The sequence below is a fragment of the Lithobates pipiens genome, unplaced genomic scaffold, assembly GCF_037356315.1.
Source record: "Lithobates pipiens isolate NorthernLeopardFrog02 unplaced genomic scaffold, aLitPip1_a1.2 Scaffold_16, whole genome shotgun sequence".
NCBI classification, from domain to species: Eukaryota; Metazoa; Chordata; class Amphibia; order Anura; family Ranidae; genus Lithobates; species Lithobates pipiens.
The window spans coordinates 367,121,684-367,143,836 of NW_027507748.1; the positions used below are offsets into that span (position 1 = coordinate 367,121,684).

Here is a 22,153-nt window from a genome sequence, read left to right on the forward strand (position 1 = left end):
TTACAGAACAGCAGACTGTACCGCACTCAAGCCTATGTACCGTAGCACCCTATACCAAGTTACCAGTCCTTATAAGAACTTTTGTGGACCAAGCAGGTTGTGTATTAGTGTTTAGCAGACTGTACGTCAGTCCCTATACCGCTGAAGGACTGCTGCAGTATAGGGCAGCGGTCAGCAGTGGTGCACGTCAACCCTATCTATTGTGGACCGATAGCGGTCCTTACAGAACAGCAGACTGTACCGCACTCAAGCCTATGTACCGTAGCACCCTATACCAAGTTACCAGTCCTTATAAGAACTTTTGTGGACCAAGCAGGTTGTGTATTAGTGTTTAGCAGACTGTACGTCAGTCCCTATACCGCTGAAGGACTGCTGCAGTATAGGGCAGCGGTCAGCAGTGGTGCACGTCAACCCTATCTATTGTGGACCGATAGCGGTCCTTACAGAACAGCAGACTGTACCGCACTCAAGCCTATGTACCGTAGCACCCTATACCAAGTTACCAGTCCTTATAAGAACTTTTGTGGAACAAGCAGGTTGTGTGTTAGTGATTAGCAGACTGTACGTCAGTCCCTATACCAATGAAGGACTGCTGCAGTATAGGGCAGCGGTCAGCAGTAGTGCACGGCAACCCTATGTATTGTGGACCGATAGCGGTCCTTACAGAACAGCAGACTGTACCGCACTCAAGCCTATGTACCGTAGCACCCTATACCAAGTTACCAGTCCTTATAAGAACTTTTGTGGACCAAGCAGGTTGTGTATTAGTGTTTAGCAGACTGTACGTCAGTCCCTATACCGCTGAAGGACTGCTGCAGTATAGGGCAGCGGTCAGCAGTGGTGCACGTCAACCCTATCTATTGTGGACCGATAGCGGTCCTTACAGAACAGCAGACTGTACCGCACTCAAGCCTATGTACCGTAGCACCCTATACCAAGTTACCAGTCCTTATAAGAACTTTTGTGGACCAAGCAGGTTGTGTATTAGTGTTTAGCAGACTGTACGTCAGTCCCTATACCGCTGAAGGACTGCTGCAGTATAGGGCAGCGGTCAGCAGTGGTGCACGTCAACCCTATCTATTGTGGACCGATAGCGGTCCTTACAGAACAGCAGACTGTACCGCACTCAAGCCTATGTACCGTAGCACCCTATACCAAGTTACCAGTCCTTATAAGAACTTTTGTGGAACAAGCAGGTTGTGTGTTAGTGATTAGCAGACTGTACGTCAGTCCCTATACCAATGAAGGACTGCTGCAGTATAGGGCAGCGGTCAGCAGTAGTGCACGGCAACCCTATGTATTGTGGACCGATAGCGGTCCTTACAGAACAGCAGACTGTACCGCACTCAAGCCTATGTACCGTAGCACCCTATACCAAGTTACCAGTCCTTATAAGAACTTTTGTGGACCAAGCAGGTTGTGTATTAGTGTTTAGCAGACTGTACGTCAGTCCCTATACCGCTGAAGGACTGCTGCAGTATAGGGCAGCGGTCAGCAGTGGTGCACGTCAACCCTATGTATTGTGGACCGATAGCGGTCCTTACAGAACAGCAGACTGTAACGCACTCAGGCCTATGTACCGTAGCACCCTATACCAAGTTACCAGTCCTTATAAGAACTTTTGTGGACCAAGCAGGTTGTGTGTTAGTGATTAGCAGACTGTACGTCAGTCCCTATACCAATGAAGGACTGCTGCAGTATAGGGCAGCGGTCAGCAGTAGTGCACGGCAACCCTATGTATTGTGGACCGATAGCGGTCCTTACAGAACAGCAGACTGTAACGCACTCAGGCCTATGTACCGTAGCACCCTATACCAAGTTACCAGTCCTTATAAAAACTTTTGTGGACCAAGCAGGTTGTGTGTTAGTGTTTAGCAGACTGTGCGTCAGTCCCTATACCGCTGAAGGACTGCTGCAGTATAGGGCAGCGGTCAGCAGTGGTGCACGTCAACCCTATCTATTGTGGACCGATAGCGGTCCTTACAGAACAGCAGACTGTACCGCACTCAAGCCTATGTACCGTAGCACCCTATACCAAGTTACCAGTCCTTATAAGAACTTTTGTGGACCAAGCAGGTTGTGTATTAGTGTTTAGCAGACTGTACGTCAGTCCCTATACCGCTGAAGGACTGCTGCAGTATAGGGCAGCGGTCAGCAGTGGTGCACGTCAACCCTATGTATTGTGGACCGATAGCGGTCCTTACAGAACAGCAGACTGTAACGCACTCAGGCCTATGTACCGTAGCACCCTATACCAAGTTACCAGTCCTTATAAGAACTTTTGTGGACCAAGCAGGTTGTGTGTTAGTGATTAGCAGACTGTACGTCAGTCCCTATACCAATGAAGGACTGCTGCAGTATAGGGCAGCGGTCAGCAGTAGTGCACGGCAACCCTATGTATTGTGGACCGATAGCGGTCCTTACAGAACAGCAGACTGTACTGCACTCAGGCCTATGTACCGTAGCACCCTATACCAAGTTACCAGTCCTTATAAAAACTTTTGTGGACCAAGCAGGTTGTGTGTTAGTGTTTAGCAGACTGTGCGTCAGTCCCTATACCGCTGAAGGACTGCTGCAGTATAGGGCAGCGGTCAGCAGTAGTGCACGGCAACCCTATGTATTGTGGACCGATAGCGGTCCTTACAGAACAGCAGACTGTAACGCACTCAGGCCTATGTACCGTAGCACCCTATACCAAGTTACCAGTCCTTATAAGAACTTTTGTGGACCAAGCAGGTTGTGTGTTAGTGATTAGCAGACTGTACGTCAGTCCCTATACCAATGAAGGACTGCTGCAGTATAGGGCAGCGGTCAGCAGTAGTGCACGGCAACCCTATGTATTGTGGACCGATAGCGGTCCTTACAGAACAGCAGACTGTACCGCACCCAAGCCTATGTACCGTAGCACCCTAGACAGACCAAGTTACCAGTCCTGATAAAGAGCTTTGTGGAACAAGTGAGTTGTGAATGATTAGCAGACTGCAGCAGAAGGGCAGCAGTCAAGTATAATATTCTTTCTATATTTGGAAGAAAGAATATTATACGTGTACAAGCCTATTACCGTACCACTGATACCAGTCCTGAAAAGAACCTTTGTGGAACTAATAGTAACAGCAAGTCTTTAAAATTATCCTCACTGCCTGACACACTGCTTCCTGCCTGTCCCTATACAAATTGGCAAAAAAGAGTAGGCTGGAACGATTAGCTGGAACAGCTCTTTTGTGGACCTGATAGTAACAGCTAATGATGATGATGATGATGATGATGAAGAAAGACTAATCTGGCTGAGCTGTCCCTAAAATAGCAGCATACAGCGCTCTGTCCCTTTATCTAAACTGACAAAAGAAACTCAGGCTGCTGACCTAACACCTATACCAGTCCTGAAAAGAACTTTTGTGTACCAAATAGCTAGCGTTTTCTCTGTCCCTACTCCACACAGGATCCTTTCCCTACAGTGACAGAAGAAAGAATGTAAAATGGCCACCGGATCGGGTGTATTTATAGGTTAGGGGGAATGTCCAAGTGTCCATGAGCTGTCATGTCTCAATTGGTTGTCCTGTAACACATGATAAACGTGTCACGAAAGGTTAAAGTTCTTGTATACATTAAACACGTAAGTCCGCCGGGGCGAACGACGGAAAAAGGCGTTCGAACCCGCGGACGGCGAAAGTCGGAAATTCGCCGCGAAACGACCGCCGGGCGAACCGTTCGGCCATCACTAGACCACAGGACATGGTTCCAGTAATCCATGTCCTTAGTCTGCTTGTCTTCAGCAAACTGTTTGTTGATTTTCTTGTGCATGATCTTTAGAAGAGGCTTCCTTCTGGGATGACAGCCATGCAGATCAATTTGATGCAGTGTGTAGCATATAGTCTGAGCACTGACAGGCTGACCCCCCACCCCTTCAACCTTTCCCAAAGACAAGCTCTGGATAGGACGCTGAGCACATGCACTCAACTTCTTTGGTCGACCATGGCGAGGCCTATTCTGAGTGGAACTTGTCCTGTTAAACTGCTGTATGGTCTTGGCCACTATACTGCAGCTCAGTTTCAGGGTCTTGGCAATCTTCTTATAGCCTAGGCCATCTTTATGTAGAGCAACAATTCTTTTTTTCAGATACTCAGAGAGTTCTTTGCCATGAGGTGCCATATTGAACTTCCAGTGACCAGTATGAGAAAGTGAGAGCGGTAACACCAAATTTAACACACCTGCTACCATTCACACCTGAGACCTTGTAATATTAACGAGTCAAATGACACGGGGAGGGAAAATGGCTAATTGGGCCAAATTTGGACATTTTCACTCAGGGGTGTACTCACTTTTTTACCAGCGGTTTAGACATTAACCGTTTGCGGACCAGCCTCCGTAGTTCTACTGCGGCAGGTTAGCTCCGCTGCGCGAAATCACGTTATTGTACGTAATTTTGCGAGACTTGGATAACAGGTGCGCGTGCCCGCTGCAAGCTCCATGAGTCCACGGGGATACCCGCGATCGTCGGAAGGAGGGGAAGAATGGGGAAATGCTGATGTAAACAAGAATTTCCCCATTCTGCCTAGTGACACTGTCACTGATCACAGCTCCCTGTAATCGGGAGCGGTGATCAGTGTTGTGTCACACACAGCCCCTCCCCCCACAGTTAGAATCACTCCCTAGGACACACTTAACCCCTGCAGCGTGCCCTCCTGGTTAACCCCTTTACTGCCAGTCACATTTACACAGTAATCAGTGCATTTTTAATCGCATCGATTGCTGTATAAATGTGAAAAGTCCCAAAATAGAGCCAAAAGTGTCTGATGTGTCGTCATGGAGGAGTGGAAGAGGAGTCCAGTGGCAACCTGTGAAGCTCTGGTGAACTCCATGCCCAAGAGGGTTAAGGCAGTGCTGGAAAATAATAGTGGCCACATAAAATATTGACACTTTGGGCCCAATTTGGACATTTTGACTTAGGGGTGTACTCACTTTTGTTGCCAACGGTTTAGACATTAATGGCTGTGTGTTGAGTTATTTTGAGGGGACACCAAATTTACACTGTTATACAAGCTGTACACTCACTGCTTTACATTGTAGCAAAGTATAATTTCTTCAGTGTTGTCACATGAAAAGATAGAATAAAATATTTATAAACATGTGAGAGGTGTACTCACTTTTGTGAGATACTGTATATATTTACATTATATTAACCTGGTGGAAAATTAACCTCAAGTGCAAAAATTCACATTATAATAGTAACTAAAACATACAGAATTAAGGGTAACAATCTAAAAAATAAAAATTCCAAAATGCTATAACGGTGTGAACCACCCAACTAAAAAGTTGTTGCACTTGAAGTTATTTTGTATTGCAATTATCTGTAGATGGGTTTCCACCATCCCTGCCAAGTTAAAAAAAAAACGTTTGTCTTATTCTCATTTTGATGTGTATTACATGTGAAATCGCACATCACTGGAATTATTGCACTTGACGTTAATCTGTATGGCAAATATCTGTAGGAGGGGTTTCCACTATCCCTACTGAGTTTCATGTGTTATGTCTTTTTTTCATTTTGATGTGTATTATATGTGAAGTTACATATCACAGAGACCGGTATTGTTATAATATTGAAATCTACTGAGATTTCCATACATTGGAGGGTTCCACCATTATTGTTAAGTTATCGATCAATAAGTTAGCAGTGCACTTTTTTTGTGGTGTGGGAACACATAACAGTGCTTAGCAGCAAACCTTTTACTGACACTTTTACCCCTAGTAGGTTGTTGTAAATAGTAGTGTGGTGATTACCTATTATACTAAAGATTGGCATGTGGCATTAATAAACATTCACAGATTTCAGTTGAGACCAACCAGGCCAGCCTGCCATGGACAATGTGCCTGTCTGCTGAGTTCGTTTTCCTACCTCTGCACTCAGTGCACTGATTGGCAGCACTGATGGACACTAATAGGCAGCATTGAAAGGCAGCATTCATGGGCGCTGATAGGTACCACTGATTGGCACTAATAGGCGCCAATGATTGGCAGCACTGATGGCCACTGATTGGCAGCACTGATGCCCCTGATAGGCGGCACTGGTTGGCAGCACTGATTGGCACTGATTGGCAGCACTGATGGGCGTTGATTGACACTTCTTTTTTGACACTGAGAGGCGGCACTAATTGGCACTCATAGGCGGCACTGATAGGTGGCACTGATTGGCAGCACTAATGGTACTGATAGGCTGCACTGATTGGCACTTATAGGTGGCACTGATAGGCAGAACTGATTGGCACTGATTGTCAGCATTTAGTGGCAATTATTGGCAGCACTGATGGACACTAATTGGCAGCACTGATGGGCACTCATAGGCAGCACTGATGGGCCCTGATTGGCACTGATTGGCAGCACTAATGGCACTGATAGGCTGCACTGATTGCTACTGATAGGTGGCACTGACAGTCAGAACTGATGTGCACTGATAGGGGGCACTGATGGGCATTGGTAGGCAGCACTGATTGGCAGCACAGATGGGCACTGATAGGCGGCACCGATAGGCAGCACTGATGGGCACTGAAGCACTGATAGGCAGCACTGACTGGCACCGATAGGTGGCATTGGTTGGCACTGATAGGGGGCACTAATCGGCAGCACAGGTGAGCACTGATGGGCACTGATTGTCGACACTGATAGGCAACACTGATTAGCAGCACTGATAGGAGGAACTGATAGGCAGCACTGATTGGAAGCACTGATTGGCACTGATAGGCAGCACTGATCGACACTGATTGGCAGCACTGATTGGCAGCATTGATGGGCACTGATAGGCACTGCTTGGTGGCACTGATAGGTTGCACTGATTGGTACAAATTGTCAGCACTGATAGGCAGCACTGATGGCCCCTGATTGGCACTTATTGGTAGCACTAATGGCACTGATAGGCCGCACCGATTAGCAGCATTTAGTGCCACTGATTGGCAGCACTGATGGGCACTAATTGACAGCACTGATGGGCACTGATAAGCAGCACTGATGGGCACTGATAGGTGGCACTGATGGGCATTGATAGGCACCACTGATGGGCACTGATTGGCAGCACAGATGGGAATTGATTGGCAGCACCCTTAGGCAGTACTGATGGGCACTGATTGGCACTGATAAGCAACACTTGTTGGCAGCACTGATGGGCACTGATAGGCAGTGCTGATGGGAACTGATAGGCAGCAATAACGGGCACTGATTGGCACTGATAGGTGGCACTGATTGTAAGCACTGATAGGCAGCATTGATTGGCACTGATAGGTGGCACTGATTGGAAGCACTGATTGGCACTGATAGGCATCACTGACTGGCACTGATAGGCGGCACTGATTGGCAGCACAGATGGGCACTGATTAGCAGCACAGATGGGCACTGATTGTCATGGATAGATGGCACTGATTTGCGCGGATAGATGGCACTGATTGGCATTTATAGGCAACACTGATTGGCAGCACTGTTAGGCGGCACTATTAAGCAGCGCTGATAGGCACTGATAGGTGGCACTGATTGGAAGCACTGATTGGCACTAATTGGCAGCACAGATGGGTAATGATAGGGGGCACCGATAGGCAGCACTGATGGGTACTGATTGGCACTGATAGGCAGCACTAATGGGTACTGATTGGCACTGATAAACGACACTGGTTGGCAGCACTGATGGGCACTGATCGGGACTGATAGGCAGTGCTGATGGGCACTGATAGGTGGCACTGATTGTAAGCACTGATTGGCATGGGTAGATGGCACTGATTGGAAGCACTGTTTGGCACTGATAGGCAGCACTGACTGCCACTGATAGGCAGCACTGATTGGCATTGATAGGCAACACTGATTGGCAGCAGTGATTGGCAGCACTATTAGGCAGCGCTGATGGCCACTGATAGGTGGCACTGATTGGAATCACTGATTGGCACTGATAGGCAGCACTGATGGGCACTGATAGGCAGCACCCTTAGGCAGCACTGATGGGCACTGATTGGCACTGATATGTGGCATTGGTTGGCACTGATTGGCACTTATAGGCAGCACTGATGGGCACTGATTGGCACTGAGGCAGCAGCGATTGGCACTGATAGAGGACAGGGGGAGTTTCACATTGAGCAGATAGCGAGGCTTGCAAGAGCCACTCAGTGTGTGAAACTGTCAAGTAATGTAACTGCTTGCAGAGACCAGCTGTCAAAACTCAGATGTGATGTTGGGGGTGGGCGGGACTGAACAGCTATCAAATAGTGTCTCCACTAACACACACAGGGTGATTAAGGTGTGCCCAGGTACACCTCGTGCGCACGCCTATGACAACAGTGAAAACAATATGTGATTTCCCCTAAAACAAGTGGTATATGTTCAACTAATCTTGCAAATAACTGTTCTCTGGGATAATACATACTGCTGTGGTTGAAACCATAATGGAATGATAATGTACATTAAATATACAATGTTCACACATTGTTCCAGATTAATTTCCAATAGATTCTGGAACAGCAATTGTATTGTTAGAGCTAAATGTTACATGCCTGGCAAGATGCCTTGTATACGATTTGCCAGATGTACTCAGAAAAGACAAACATTTTAAGACTCAGTAGTGAATAATAACAAAACCTTAATTATCATAAAAACCTCCACACATTATTATAATCATTCTGTGCTGTTGTATGCAAAGCTCATTGTTTTAAAGTATTTTACTTGAATGTCATTTTTACAAAAGTATATGTGTCAATGTCATAGCAGTTAGTGTGTTTATGGCTTCAATAATGTGTGCTAGATCAGTCATACACAAGAAAATGAATACACAACCAGTGCCAAGCTAGTATACTATAGTGGCAAAATCACCGAAAAAATTAAATAGACAGTGCAGTTTAAAATGCTGTACTAACTTGGGTCCGTGGGAGAATGACATGCAATGTAATTGTCTACTCAACCAGTCCACCATATGGAGCTGAAAACACTCACAAGCAGCTGAACCAAGCTATTTTCATTCTTTTGTAGGAGGTATCTTGAGTTTGCGTTGTCTTCACTGTAGTTCAACGCATACTCCGTATGTTTAATGCATGTGTAAAGCCTTTCATTTTGGCTTTGGAGCTGTGAAGGGTTAGAGCTTGTCATGTTATCTGTGTTCCTACTAGGGATGTTTACTCTATGGGATGTCTCTAGGGATGTCTATTTGTCCTGGTGACTACTGTCATCGGGACTGAAAGTGATGGGGAAATCTAAAATTTTGAGTTGTGCATGCAAAATTATTGGTTTTGAGGTGGCTATCTCCTAGGCCTTACACAAACGAGGAATGGCGTCTCCAGGTTAATGACACCCTCTTGAAAGAACAACAAATATACCGTAATAGGGGCACACCTAACAAATTCTATAAACTTTGGGAGCCATGGTAAGCAATACCAGGCCTAGCTCCCTTTTCACTGGCCTCCTATAGGTTGCTACAGTGTTGCTAACTTCACTGTGATATAGAATGTATCATCTGTACATGGCTGGGGGTATTCTTTAGTCTTCTAATTGTCTGTGAAGTAGATAGCCCAATCGCTATAGCGGTGTATAATGTCTTTAGCTGTGGCAAGGCAGATAGACTTACTGTATTCGCGTAACTGTTGAGGATGGGGTGTTTTTGTATATTTTCAGAGGAGTTGGTGCTTCCACATCTTTCAATACCATATAAAGTTCTCGGTACTAATATAAAGGGTTATTATGTGTCTAGTGCTAATGTAAGATCTTTTGTACTGTTGTTACGGAATTGTATATTTGCTTGGTTAACTATGACATAGCTGTAACGTGGTTGGAAGCTTACTTATATATTTTGACTACATGTGAATGTTTTTTTATGCGGATGTGGTTTCTTGTTTATTTTATCCTGACAGGAGAAAATCAGCATTATAAACTCACCTAAGCTGCATTTTTTCAAACCGGTTTAGGCGAGCTAACAAGGTTTAGCAGAGTTTATCAGTGTTTGGAGTTTGGACTTTATTTATTTAATTGGGCAGAATTTTTATTTATTCTGGCAATTGAAATAAATGAAGAAGTGCTAAACACGCTTATCGTTTAGGCACGTTCAACAGCATTCAGCATCAAAATTCTCCTGAATTTTAGGGCTTCAGAAACCAGCGTGCATGGGGCCTTATGGATTATTAGGGCTGCCTTCCTGTGAGGTTTCAGCTTGGGTCGGGTATGAGTATTTACTAAGTAAATTGAACATGTGTATAAACAATCAATTCGTTTGCATCGCATTGATCAGCCATAACTTGGGTCAAATAATCAAAATAGTTATCTAAGTCTGAGTTTAGACATACTCAAGGTTAAACTTGGTTCAGAAAAGGAGTAATTTGAATCATTTGATCCAGTTCACATTCTATCGCCTCCAATCCTTTTCTTAATCTATGTTTTTTTTCTAAATGGGAAATGCTTCTGACTGATGAGTCACTGAACTCTGGTCTTTAAGATTTCCTCTTCAAGAATGCGGCTTTGAAACTCAGAATGTTGCTGTGCTTTCTACTTCTTCTTTTTTTTAATTTATTTTTACATGAGCTAATGGGAACACACGGGATGGGAAATCTATACAATTTCTCTTAAATGACTAATATTAGTGATAATTTGGTAAACTAGATATCAAATAGGCTTAAAAAAGCTAATTATGAAAGGGTGGAAAAATGGGGCCTGGGTTTAGATTGTTCAAATCATACAGCCCACCAAATTGGTGAAATGCAGTAACTGAAACCTGTATGGTGGTTGTGCATATCTGCACAACATAACAGACTGGATGAACTAAGATCCAATTATATTTGAAATGTTCTTGATAGTTACTGAAGGAAGATCTGTGAGTTTTGATGGGACTTGAGAAGCTGATGAGGTCAATTGATTCAGAAGGCTAAGACAACCACTGTGGGTATGAGAAGTGAGATGGTACAAAAGTTGACAGTCTAATAAAATCAATTAAAACCTAAATCATATGATCACTTCCCAGAATTGTATTCTTAATGCAGAAAGTGGTCTCAGCAGATTAAATCCAAAACGGTGATTATTTTTATCAACACTTGATAATATAATGTCATGTTTCTGTAACTGTTAACCAGGCTGGTGACACTGGTGCCGTGGTATGAAAATAAACAGCTACCCGAAGACTAAACAACCAGGGATTAATTGAATGGACAGGCAATAAAATAGAGAAACAGATCCCAACCAGCTCCAAATTCCAAAGATTACTTAAAATGGAACTTCAATCTCTCCATCAACATGGACTATTTGTAATCCTTATGCTGCTAGCCTTAGTAAAAACATAGGAAGATATAATTATACTTACATGTTCTAAACATTTTTTTTACATTTCTTTAGTTACTTCCAAGTTTTCATGCCTAGGGAAATTATGTCATACAACCCAGGAGTCTTGAGGAGAGGAGGAAGGGTTTTCTCAGCTAAGCACACCCTCCAGCCTGCATGCCTGAACTAAGGGCAGATGAATTCCAGGAAGTAAATACTACATGAATTAACTGCCCTTATCAAGATGGCGACTGCCAGAAATGCTAGGGTGGTGTTTTTCTAATGCCTCGTGCACACGACCGGACTTTCCGTCAGAATAAACTCTGACGGTCTTTCTGACAGTGTTCCGACCGAACGGGCTAGCCTACACACGATCACCACAAAGCCCGTTCACTTCGAATGCGATGACGTACAACGGGACTAGAAAAGGAAGTTCAATAGCAAAATAGCCAATAGCTGCTCTTGCATCGTATTTGGTCTGTCGGACTAGCATACAGACGAACGTTTTTCCCAATAGGTATTGATTCAGTCGGAAAGATTTAAAACATGTTCTGTTTGTAGGTCCATCAGACTTTTTTTTAAAAAAAAAGTCCGCTGAAGCCCACACATGATCAGAATATGATGAAATTATTCCGTCTGAAATTTTCTGCTGGAAAATACGGTCGTGTGTACACGGCATAAGTGATTTTTCAGCAAAATAAAACATAGAGACACAGATGGATGGGGGAGTTTGCTTTGCATATTAAAAATTAATTGAATAGCGGTTTTGGTTTGTGGTGCTCAGATACAGCGTATTTCCTCTTTAAAGGGAACATGTAGGGATTTATCATACACCTATTTTTTCTTATTATAAAGAGTATATAGATTTGATTTTTACACACAACTGAATGACTTTGAGAGGAGACAAACATTCTCCCTCACTCTAAGCAGAAAAGGTACATTCAGGCTTAGTCTTTTATACACAGGTAGACAACAAACAGGCAGGCATGCTTTGCAAATGGAGTGGATGCATGATGCATTCATTTTTTTTGTTCAATAACAATTTTATATAAATAATAAAAATGTTGTAAACCATCATTTTATAGACATGTACATGTAAAAAGTAATTCAAATTGTACTTTCTTTTTTTTATGTGTAAGCTAATTATATCTCAGCACATTTTGAGCTTAGGGAAATAAGCATAAGAGCATAAGAGCTAAGTGATAGTCAAAATCATACAGACAGACTTCAGTATACATTAATAGTCTTTCTTTACAACCATGAAATGTGAGTGATAGCTTTCTATCTTGGATGTTTTTTCTGATGGAATTCCGCTCATGCTTGGCTTGCATACACATGGTCACACAAAAGTTCTCTGAACCTTCAACCGTCAACAACGCGGTGAGGTACAACACTACGACAAGCCGACAAAATTAAGTTCAATGCTTCCGAGCATGCGCCGAATTGTTTCGGAGCATGAATAGGAATTTTGTGCGTCGGAATTGCTACAGACGATCTGAGTTTCTGATCGGAAATTTTTCCCTCGGAAAAATAGAGAGCCTGCTCTCAATCTTTTGCTGGCAGGAATTCCGCCAAGGAAAAGTCCAATGGAGCCTACACACGGTCGCAATTTCCGACCAAAACCTCACATCGGACTTTTGCGTGGAATTTCCGATCGTGTGGGCATTCCAGTGACATACATAGAGCATTAGCAAGGAGACTGGGAGTTTAGGTATCACTCTCACACTGCAAGAAGGTATACAAATTACACAATTCAACAATGGCTGTATTAGAGCAAGAGCTTATAGTCTTTTGGCTGCTGACCACTGGTAGAATACTACCTGTCAATATATGGCTATTCTTTAGAAGTTAAATCTTATTTAATTAAATAATCTAATTCATATTAGTTACTGTCACTTCTAAAAAGGTTCAATTTGTTTAATGTGTTAAAAAAATTATATTTGTAAAATGTTTTTTTTTTACATATTGTGCATTTTGGATATTGAAACACAATACTGCACAGTTGTGTAGCGGTTAGCACTTTCGCCTAGCAGTAAAAGGGTCGCTGCTTGGAATCCCTACCATGACACTACCTGTCTGGAGTTTGCATGTCCTCCCTGCATCTGCGTAGGTTTCCTCCGGGTACTCCGGTTTCCTCCCACTCTCCAAAGACAAGCTGGTGGGTTAATTGGCTCCTGTCTAAATTGGCCCTAGTATGTATATGAATGTGAGTTAGGGTCCTTAGATTGTAAGCTCCTTGAGGACAGGGACTGATGTGAATGTACAACACATATATAAAGTGCTGCTTAAATTGATAGCACTATATAAGTAACTGAAATAAATAAATACTGTAGAATAATTCAGACAAGTGAGTATGTGCAAAGCAATTGCATATTATCAAGATACCTTTTAGAAGAACATTTTATAGTAATTGATAGATGGATAAAAAATGACAAAAGTACAAAATATTTAAAATGGGAAATTTAGAAATGATTATAAAATAGTAATGGGAAATGGGGAAAGGGGAGGTTTTCTTTACATAACCAATAAAATTAAGGTTGAAGAAGCACAAAAAGTACCTAAGGGAAGTGCCCAACACAGATACATAGGAACTTTTTATCTGTGAGAAAGTTTTAGAAGGTGATCATTACTTACGATTTCTGAGATATAATTGGGGGGGGGGGGGCTTGTTGACTGGGAGAAATTCAATTACTGGAGGGACCGCTTTTATAGTGCTATACCAAGCTTCAACTTTAAAGGGAAGGTGCTACACATAATTTTAGGATTGAATAATGATTTCACCCCCATCAACGTGCTTGACCCAGACAGGTTCTCTTTGCATATTCCCATGTCAACAGGAAGCTAATCATTTGTAATTTCGCCCACTCAGTGGAGGGATCTGATAAGGCTCATGTGCTCAGGTCATGTGAGCCGAGACTGTAATTAGGGAAAGTCACTGGTGTAGTAAACCTTGCATCAGAATGACTTCACTTCTGGGTTTAAGGGTAGTATAGGAGGCTTTCTCTCAGAAAATGTAGCCAATATTATTATTTGTATTACTATTGCACTTGTTATGCAATACAGAAGGGATATTATCTCATATAAGTTTATAATGAATTAAGTGATTTAATATATGACTGCATATAATAGTGACTTAATGTATAATGAACACATTCTGCTATCAAAGTAAGACTGCCCCCTAAAAAATGTCTTTATTTTACAGTTAATATCCTTCAATTGTTACACAGTTACCAGAACCAGATTTATGTCTGAGACTTCCTAGGCAATTGGAAGTTCTGCAGAGACTCCATTAGGCCTTCGTGCACACTGCTGCTGTGAGTTTAGGCGTTTTTTTGGGGTATTTTTTTCTGCCTTCGAACTCCCCTAATGTTATCCTATGTCTCCATGCACCCATGGAAATTTTAAACAGTTTATCGGCAGAGGAGTTTAGAGGATGTTTTCTACATGCCCTAAAATCACATTCAGAAGAGGGAATTTTGATGCTGAACGCTGTAAAAACCCATGTAAACGCTGTTAAACGAGCCTAAATGATAGGCACGTTTAGCACTTCAGTGTTTATTTCAATGTCTAGAAAAAATAAAAATTCTGGCCAATGAAATAAATAAATGCCGAAACTCCAAACACTGATAAACTCTACGAAACTCACTTAGCTCGCCTAAACTGGTTTGGAAAAAATGCAGCTTAGGTGAGTTTATAACGCTGATTTTCTCCTGTCAGGATAAACAGCATTTACAACAAAAAAAACAGCGTGCATGGGGCCTTATGGATTATTAAGGGTGCCATCCTGTGAGGTTTCAGCTTGGGTTAGGTATGTGGACAGCTATCTAATGCTCTTATGCAGTGTGAACTCCCTCCTGACCATACTGCCCCATTTGTCTTGCTACACGGAGGATCACGATTACTAAGTATGTCACCATTTTAGCAGTGCTCAAATAGATGATTAAACATATTCCACCACTATACTAGTTCAGTGTAGGTTTTCCTTATATAAATGATATGGAACACCAGTTTTATGAATAATGTCAATGACTTTAACAACTCATATTGATTATAAATCATAGGTGGTTGGTAAACAGCAAAAAGAAAAACATACAAATGAAATAAAGGAAGCACATGCCTAGCTTGCATGCCTACTGTACTGAGGGGTACTGCTGCACATTTAATGCTTGATCTCAGTCAGCATCATACTCTATAATTTCCCTCAGGCACTCCCTTTTCTTTGCATACTCTAGTCCTTTACTTTACACTCCATTTGTTACTAGTTCTGTCAGTATGCATCACAATTCATGCATCACGCTATTACTGTTTATATGGTTTGCTTAGCATTGCAGGTTAATGCAAAAATCCCAAGTTCGTATTGCAATAAAAAGACATTGCTTCTGTTTCAGACCCGCACCATACCACCTATTTAGCTGCAGTGGTTCACTCTGACTCTCTTTAAAATATTTTTTAACCTGTTAGTTGGAGATAGTCAAAGCTACAATACAAGTAAACAAACATCCACTTACTTTCAAAATCCAAAAAAAAATGTGGACAGTTTTCTAAATCTTTTCCTAAAACTTTAATAAGATTTCCCATGACCCGTCGACCTGGAAGAAAGAAGACAAAAAAAAAAACGTTACAACAGCCAGTCATTTGTACACATACATTTTACACAGATGTCTGACTTCCCCAGTGTTATGGAGAGTGACAGGTGATTGGTGGTCCTTTAAAATACATACACACATAACGTATATTAGCTACACATATCCCCCAATCTTACATGTTGCTGCAGACACAAGATCCTCTAATACTTTGTACACGGAAATGCAGCTTTTTGTGTTACCACTTCTGTTTTTGTCTATTTCTGAGCAGCAGAAGGAAGCAGCTAGTCAGTTTGTATTCCTCACGCTTCCTGTGTAAGAGACAGTAATCAGCTCATTTTACATATCTGTGCTGATATGTATACACCTTACAAAGAGACTGCCTGAGGCTCAGCTTCTTTCAAGGCATGGAAATGCCTTCTCACTTTCCATGCAGTAGCTTGTGCACTATATGTGGCCCTATACATGAAACAAAAAATCAGAGGGTGATATTAATATTGTATTACCATTCATAATATTATTTCATTTTTAACTGCTTTACACAGTTGTTAGGAAACGTTTTGAATGGCGGCTGCTTTGGGTAGGTTATGGTTCACTATGAGTGGATTTCCCTACTCTGATAGGAATTTATTTAAAATGGACATTCCCCCCCCCTCCCCCCCAGTCCATTACCAGGCCCTTTAGGTCTGGTATAAATATTAAGGGGAACCCCGAATCAAAAAGAAATTGCATGGGGTCCCCCCAAAATACATACCAGGCCCTTCAGGTCTGGTATGGAAATTAAGGGGAACCCTGCACGCACAGGAGGGAGTTTTGTTGGGTGGGGGGAGGGAGAGGGTGAGAAGGGTGGGAGGGGGGGTCCGGGTTTTTTTTTGGGACCGTTTGGTATGTTTGTATGTTGTTAATGTGTTGAAAATCTTCAATAAAAATAAAAAAAAATAAAAAAAAGGGGAACCCTGCACCAAATTGAAAAAAAATGACGTAGGGGTTCCCCAATATACCCTCAAAATCCATACAGGACCCTTCAAGTCCGGTATGGATTTTAAGGACAGAGCGGCCCCCCTCCTCCTGAACCATACCAGGCCACATGCTCTCAAGATGGGGAGGGTGCTTTGGAGTAGCCGCCCAAAACACCTGTTGAGGGCATGTGGCCTGGTATGGTTCAGGAGGAGGGGGGCGCTCTCTCTCCCCCCTCCTTTCCTGCGGCCTGCTAAGTTGCAGGCTCAGATAAGGGTCTGGCATTGATTTTGGGGGGCCCTACGCCATTTTTTTTCAATTTGCCGCAGGGTTCCCTTTAATTTCTATAACATACTTGAAGAGCCTGTTATGGATTTTGGGGGACACCCACGCAATTTAAATGTATTTGGTTCAGGGTTCCCTTTACTATTCATACCAGACCCAAAGGGCCTGGTAATGGACTGGGGGGGGGGCATGCCTTTTTTTCAATGACTTTCATCTATATTGCTGAGACCCGACAATTCATTACAGCCACGATCAGTTTTAGATTACTTTTTTTCCTTTAGAAATTTAATTTTGCTGTGGTACTGTTCCAAACACAGGAAAATTGTGACACTTTACAGGCACCCCCAGGCATTAAATTTAAAGGAATATAATTACTTTTTTTTGTTTCATTTTAAGCATTATTAAAATCATTGCATTGACATATGTCCTCTGGAGCAGGACCCGGTCCCTAAACACTTTTTATGACAATAACTTGCATATAAGCCTCAAAAATGAACACTTTTGGTTTTTTTTTTTTTGAAAAAAGAACGTTTATTGAGCATACAAAATACATAGGATAACAGTAACACATATGGGGTGCAACATGCACCAAATATACGGATATAAAACAGCTGCTAACAATACCACAGGCTGAAAAACACAAGAAGGGGGGGTCCTTTGTTTACAGATTGCACGTTACATAAAAAAAGAAACAAAAACAAGGGGCAATATAGTGTGTTCAGATATGGGGGGAAAAGAGGAGCTCAGAGGTTGGGAATCATATGCCGAGCCATAATACATTCTACTCAAAGTATTTTGCAGAGAGGAGCAGAAAATCATTATTATGAGGGCGGGGAGCCCAACTACAACCACGGTGACAGCCGGACTCGCCGGGCCGAACCCGGATAGGTGTAAAGAGGCGTACTGACCACAGACTACACTAGTCGGTACATGTATCTGAATCCCCCATCCATTTATCCCACAGCTTGGCAAACTTGCTCGGGCAGCCTCTATGCATATACAGCAGTTTTTTATAGGGGAGAGTGGCATTAACAGCCGCCTTCCATTGTCGGGCGGTGGGGGGCGCAGAGCGCAACCAGGTGCGGGCTATCTGCAGTCTGGCTAGGTATAGGGTCTCCTGTAGAAAAACAGTCGGGATCCTTGCCTCCTCGGATACGAGGAGAATCCCCAGCAAACATTGGCGGGGGCATAGCGTCAGAGGGGAGCCCATTTGGTCATGAAGGAAGTCAACAATTTGCTTCCAGTAAACCTGCAACTCAGGACAGGACCAAAGGAGATGGTAGAACGTGGCCTGAGGATCACCACATTTAGGACATGCTGGATCATAGCCAGGTCTAAACTTGGACAGCCGCCCAGGGGTTAGATATGACCTATGTAGCATGTAGAGGTGTGTAAGTCTGTCAGAAAGTTTCGGGGAGACCAGCTTAGGGGTGTCAAGTGCAGTTTCCCAGTCCGCGTCTTCGATAGCCCCCACGTCGGCCTCCCATCTAGCCTTAAGTCGGTAGGCGCGGGCAGTCGCCCCAGGCGTGAGCAGGTTGGTGTAAAAAAAAGAAATCAGTTTCTTAGGGTCATCACCTAGCACGGCTGTTGCTATCGGAGGTGTTTCAAGCCTGGGGATATGGGAGCCAAACTGAGAGCTAAGGGCATGGCGGAGTTGAAGATACCTAAAAAACATTCTATTAGGGAGGTTGAAGTCAGTTCTGAGGGCCTGGAAGGGTCTGACAGAGCCATTGGTAATAACCTGGGACAGAAAGATAACGCCCCCGGCTAGCCACACAGAGCGGTCGGGGATCGTAGAGAGTTCGGGAAGTAGGGGGTTGTCCCAAAGGGGGGTGTGGGAGTGAAACCTAGGGGCCCCAGTAATGGACGTGGCCTGTTGCCAAATCAAACAGTGGTGGGACAACATGTCTCTCATCGGGACGGAAGGTCCCCCGGAGCCACGCATAAGGAGACGGAGCGGGTGTACGACCAGAGTGTAGTGTGGGGAGCATACCAGTGAGGCATAGCGATCTTTGTCAGTCTGATTGAAATAGTAGAAATGGGACAGTTGAGCGGCCAGATAATAATAGTGCAGGTCTGGTAGGGCGGTGCCGCCCAGGTGGGTAGGACATTTCAGAACACTCCATGGGAGCTTGTGTCGAGACGAACCCCAAACAAACGTGTTTAAGATGGCCTCCAAGGATTTGAAGGTTCTAAGAGGGATGCGCAGGGGAGCATGCCAGAACACATAGAGCAGCTTGGGGAGGAGAATCATTTTGACCAAGTTTATACGGCCCATCACCCCAAGGGGGAGACGGGACCAAATCTGGGTTTTTTGTTTGAGCAGGGTGAATAAGGGTTCCACATTTAAAAGGGTGTAGTCAGTCAGCAATCGTGAACATTGCACTCCCAAATATTTCACCTGACTTGCCCTGACCAAGGGCATTGCCGCCTGATCAGCGGACGGGGCACCTAAGTCTAAAGGGAGGATCTGGGACTTGGACCAGTTGATACGTAATCCAGAGTATTCCCCAAACTGCTCTATCAATCGCAGGGCTGCTTGCAAAGAGGGACCCGAGTCTTCGAGGTATAATAACATATCGTCAGCGTATAAACTGAGGGTTTCTGTCAAAAGGCCCGAACGCAGGCCCTTAATTTGCGGGTGAGCACGAATGGCAATGGCCAGCGGCTCAACCGCGAGGGCATACAGGAGAGGGGACAACGGGCAACCCTGGCGAGTACCCCTAGACAGAGGGAAAGGATCCGAGATCCTGCCATTAACCTGGATCCGGGCAGTGGGAGCGCTATATAAAAGCTGAATCCACTTAATAAAATTAGGGCTAAAGCCAAAGTTAGTCAGGCATTCCCATAGGTAACTCCATTCAACGGAGTCAAACGCCTTCGCGGCATCCAGACTCACGACTACCCGGGAACCGATGTTATCGTGGGTGGCCTGCAGATTCATAAAGAGTCTGCGGAGATTAAAGGCAGTATTTTTATTAGGCATGAACCCCGTTTGATCTGGATGTATAAGGCTGAGGACAACTTTATTGAGTCGCAGGGCCAGAATTTTAGCCAGGATTTTTACATCCAGCTGTAGGAGGGAAATCGGGCGGTACGACTCTGGGTAGTTGGGGTCCTTACCGGGCTTGGGTATGAGGACAACAAGGGCCTCCCCCATGGAGGTGGGAAGGGACATTGTGTCGAACATATGGGTGTATAACGTGTGCAGTTCTGGGATTAGCGTGTCTTGAAAATGAGAATAAAATTCCAGGGGCAGCCCGTCTGAGCCAGGCGCCTTGGAGGATGGGAGGGAGGCAAGTGCCTCGGCGATACAGTCAGGGGAGATGGGGGCTTCCAGGAGGGTTCTCTGCTCTGGGCTGATAGAGGGGAAATCTATGGAGTGAAGGAATTGGGTGAGGTCAGCGTGTGTGTGTCTGGTTGTGGAGGTATATAGATTGGAGTAGAACATTCTAAACTCACGTAGAATCAGGTCAGGGTCAGAGATCAAGTCGTCGGCGGCACCACGGAGCTGAACCACCACCGGAGGGCTATGGTCAAGCCGGGCCATGTAAGCTAGCAGTTTGCCCGCCCGCTCGCCGTGTTCAAACACACGCTGTCTACTAAAGAAAAGGCCCTGCTTCGCTTTCTCATAATGAAGGTGATCAGTCAGTCGGGACTGGAGGCGGAGCTGGGTGGCATGTTCCGGGGAAGGGTCCGTCACAAACAGTTGCTCAAGGGATTGTAGGCGCTCCTCAGCCTGTGTCAGTGCCTGTCCAGAATTAGCCTTGTACCTGTTAATACGGGTGATCAGGAGCAGCCTAGCATGAAGCTTAAATGACTCCCATATTGACCCTGGGGACGCAGATCCCGCGTTTGAGCGGAGAAAAAAAACTAGTTCCCTCTGTAGGTCCTCCAGATCTGGGATAACCGTGAGCCAGAAGGGGTTCAGTCTCCACACACGGGGGGGGACAGTCACAGGCAGTCTCAGCGTCAACCAGTATGGGGAGTGGTCCGACAGCACCCTGGCGTCAAAGCCGACCTCTAATAATTCGGGAAGCAGGGAGGGAGAGAGCAGGGCCATGTCTATACGAGACATAGCTCGGCGGGCGGGGGTGAAGCAAGAAAAGGCCTGTGTTGTTGGATGCTTATGTCTCCAGGAGTCTGTCATGGCCAGTTCAGCTGCGAATCTGCCGAATCTAGTGGTGTGAGGGGGGGAAGACGTGCGGTCAGGTGCGCCAAGTCGGTCGAGACTGGGGTTGATGGTCATGTTGAAATCACCTATCCAGATTACCGGGACCGTAGGGAATTTGGTCATAAAATTAAGACCTTCGTGCAGGGCCTGAAACTGGAAAGGTGGTGGTATGTAAAACGCCATAATAAGCATCGTCAGGCCGCTCACAGTGGCATGTAAAAATAGAAATCTACCGTGAGGGTCTGAGCATAGGTCATGTAACTGGAACTGCACAGTTTTAGCAATTAAAATGGCTACACCTCGGGAATGGGAAGTGTGAGGGGCGCTGTACATCCAGCCGACCCAAGGTTTTCTAAGCGCCCTTTGGGACTGGCCTGTAAGGTGAGTCTCGACGAGGATCGAGATGTCCGCTTTCAGGCGTTTGAGGTGAGTAAGGACGGCTAATCTCTTGGGTTTAGCGCCAAGGCCCCTGACATTCCAGGTTACAAATTTAAGCGCAGCCATGGAGCATGTCGGCACAGATTAAACTAGTGTAGGCCCCCGGCCCAGAAAGTTCGGGCATGCAGGGCGCCTGGGCAACCTCCGGATCCTCCATGGCTGGCAGCAACAAATACAAGAACACATTTGCAATAAAGTTACAGCTGTAAATAACACAATATAAAACACATAGAACCAATAAAACAGTCATAACAATGCCTACTCTGGACCAGCGGGGCAAAACAAAAAAACTGTCACTCGCCGCAGCCGCGGTAGTAACTGCTGGCCAGGGAAACAACACAAACATGGGCGCAATTATAACAGACTGCAGAGCAGACAGTGCAGCAGGTTGCAGTGGGTGTACGTTTCAGAGCAAAAGTCAGCAGGTCGTCTGAGAGACCAGGTAGAAGCATAA

At 44.5% G+C, this 22,153-nt stretch overlaps 1 protein-coding gene across 4 annotated transcripts in view; it reads right to left on the reverse strand.

The window, feature by feature from the left end:
• LOC143982936 (CYFIP-related Rac1 interactor A-like) overlaps positions 1-22,153 on the reverse strand; it is a 97,547-nt gene that overhangs the window by 50,080 nt on the left and 25,314 nt on the right. For 2 of the 4 annotated variants that reach the window (XM_077482087.1, XM_077482086.1), the window contains exon 2: positions 15,771-15,851. In XM_077482087.1, coding sequence (XP_077338213.1) covers positions 15,771-15,840 — 70 coding nt within the window. In that variant the 5' untranslated portion in view covers positions 15,841-15,851. Of the gene's footprint in view, positions 1-15,770; positions 15,852-16,024; positions 16,174-22,153 lie in introns of those variants that run through there. The other 2 variants (XM_077482088.1, XM_077482085.1) reach the window with 2 other exon arrangements.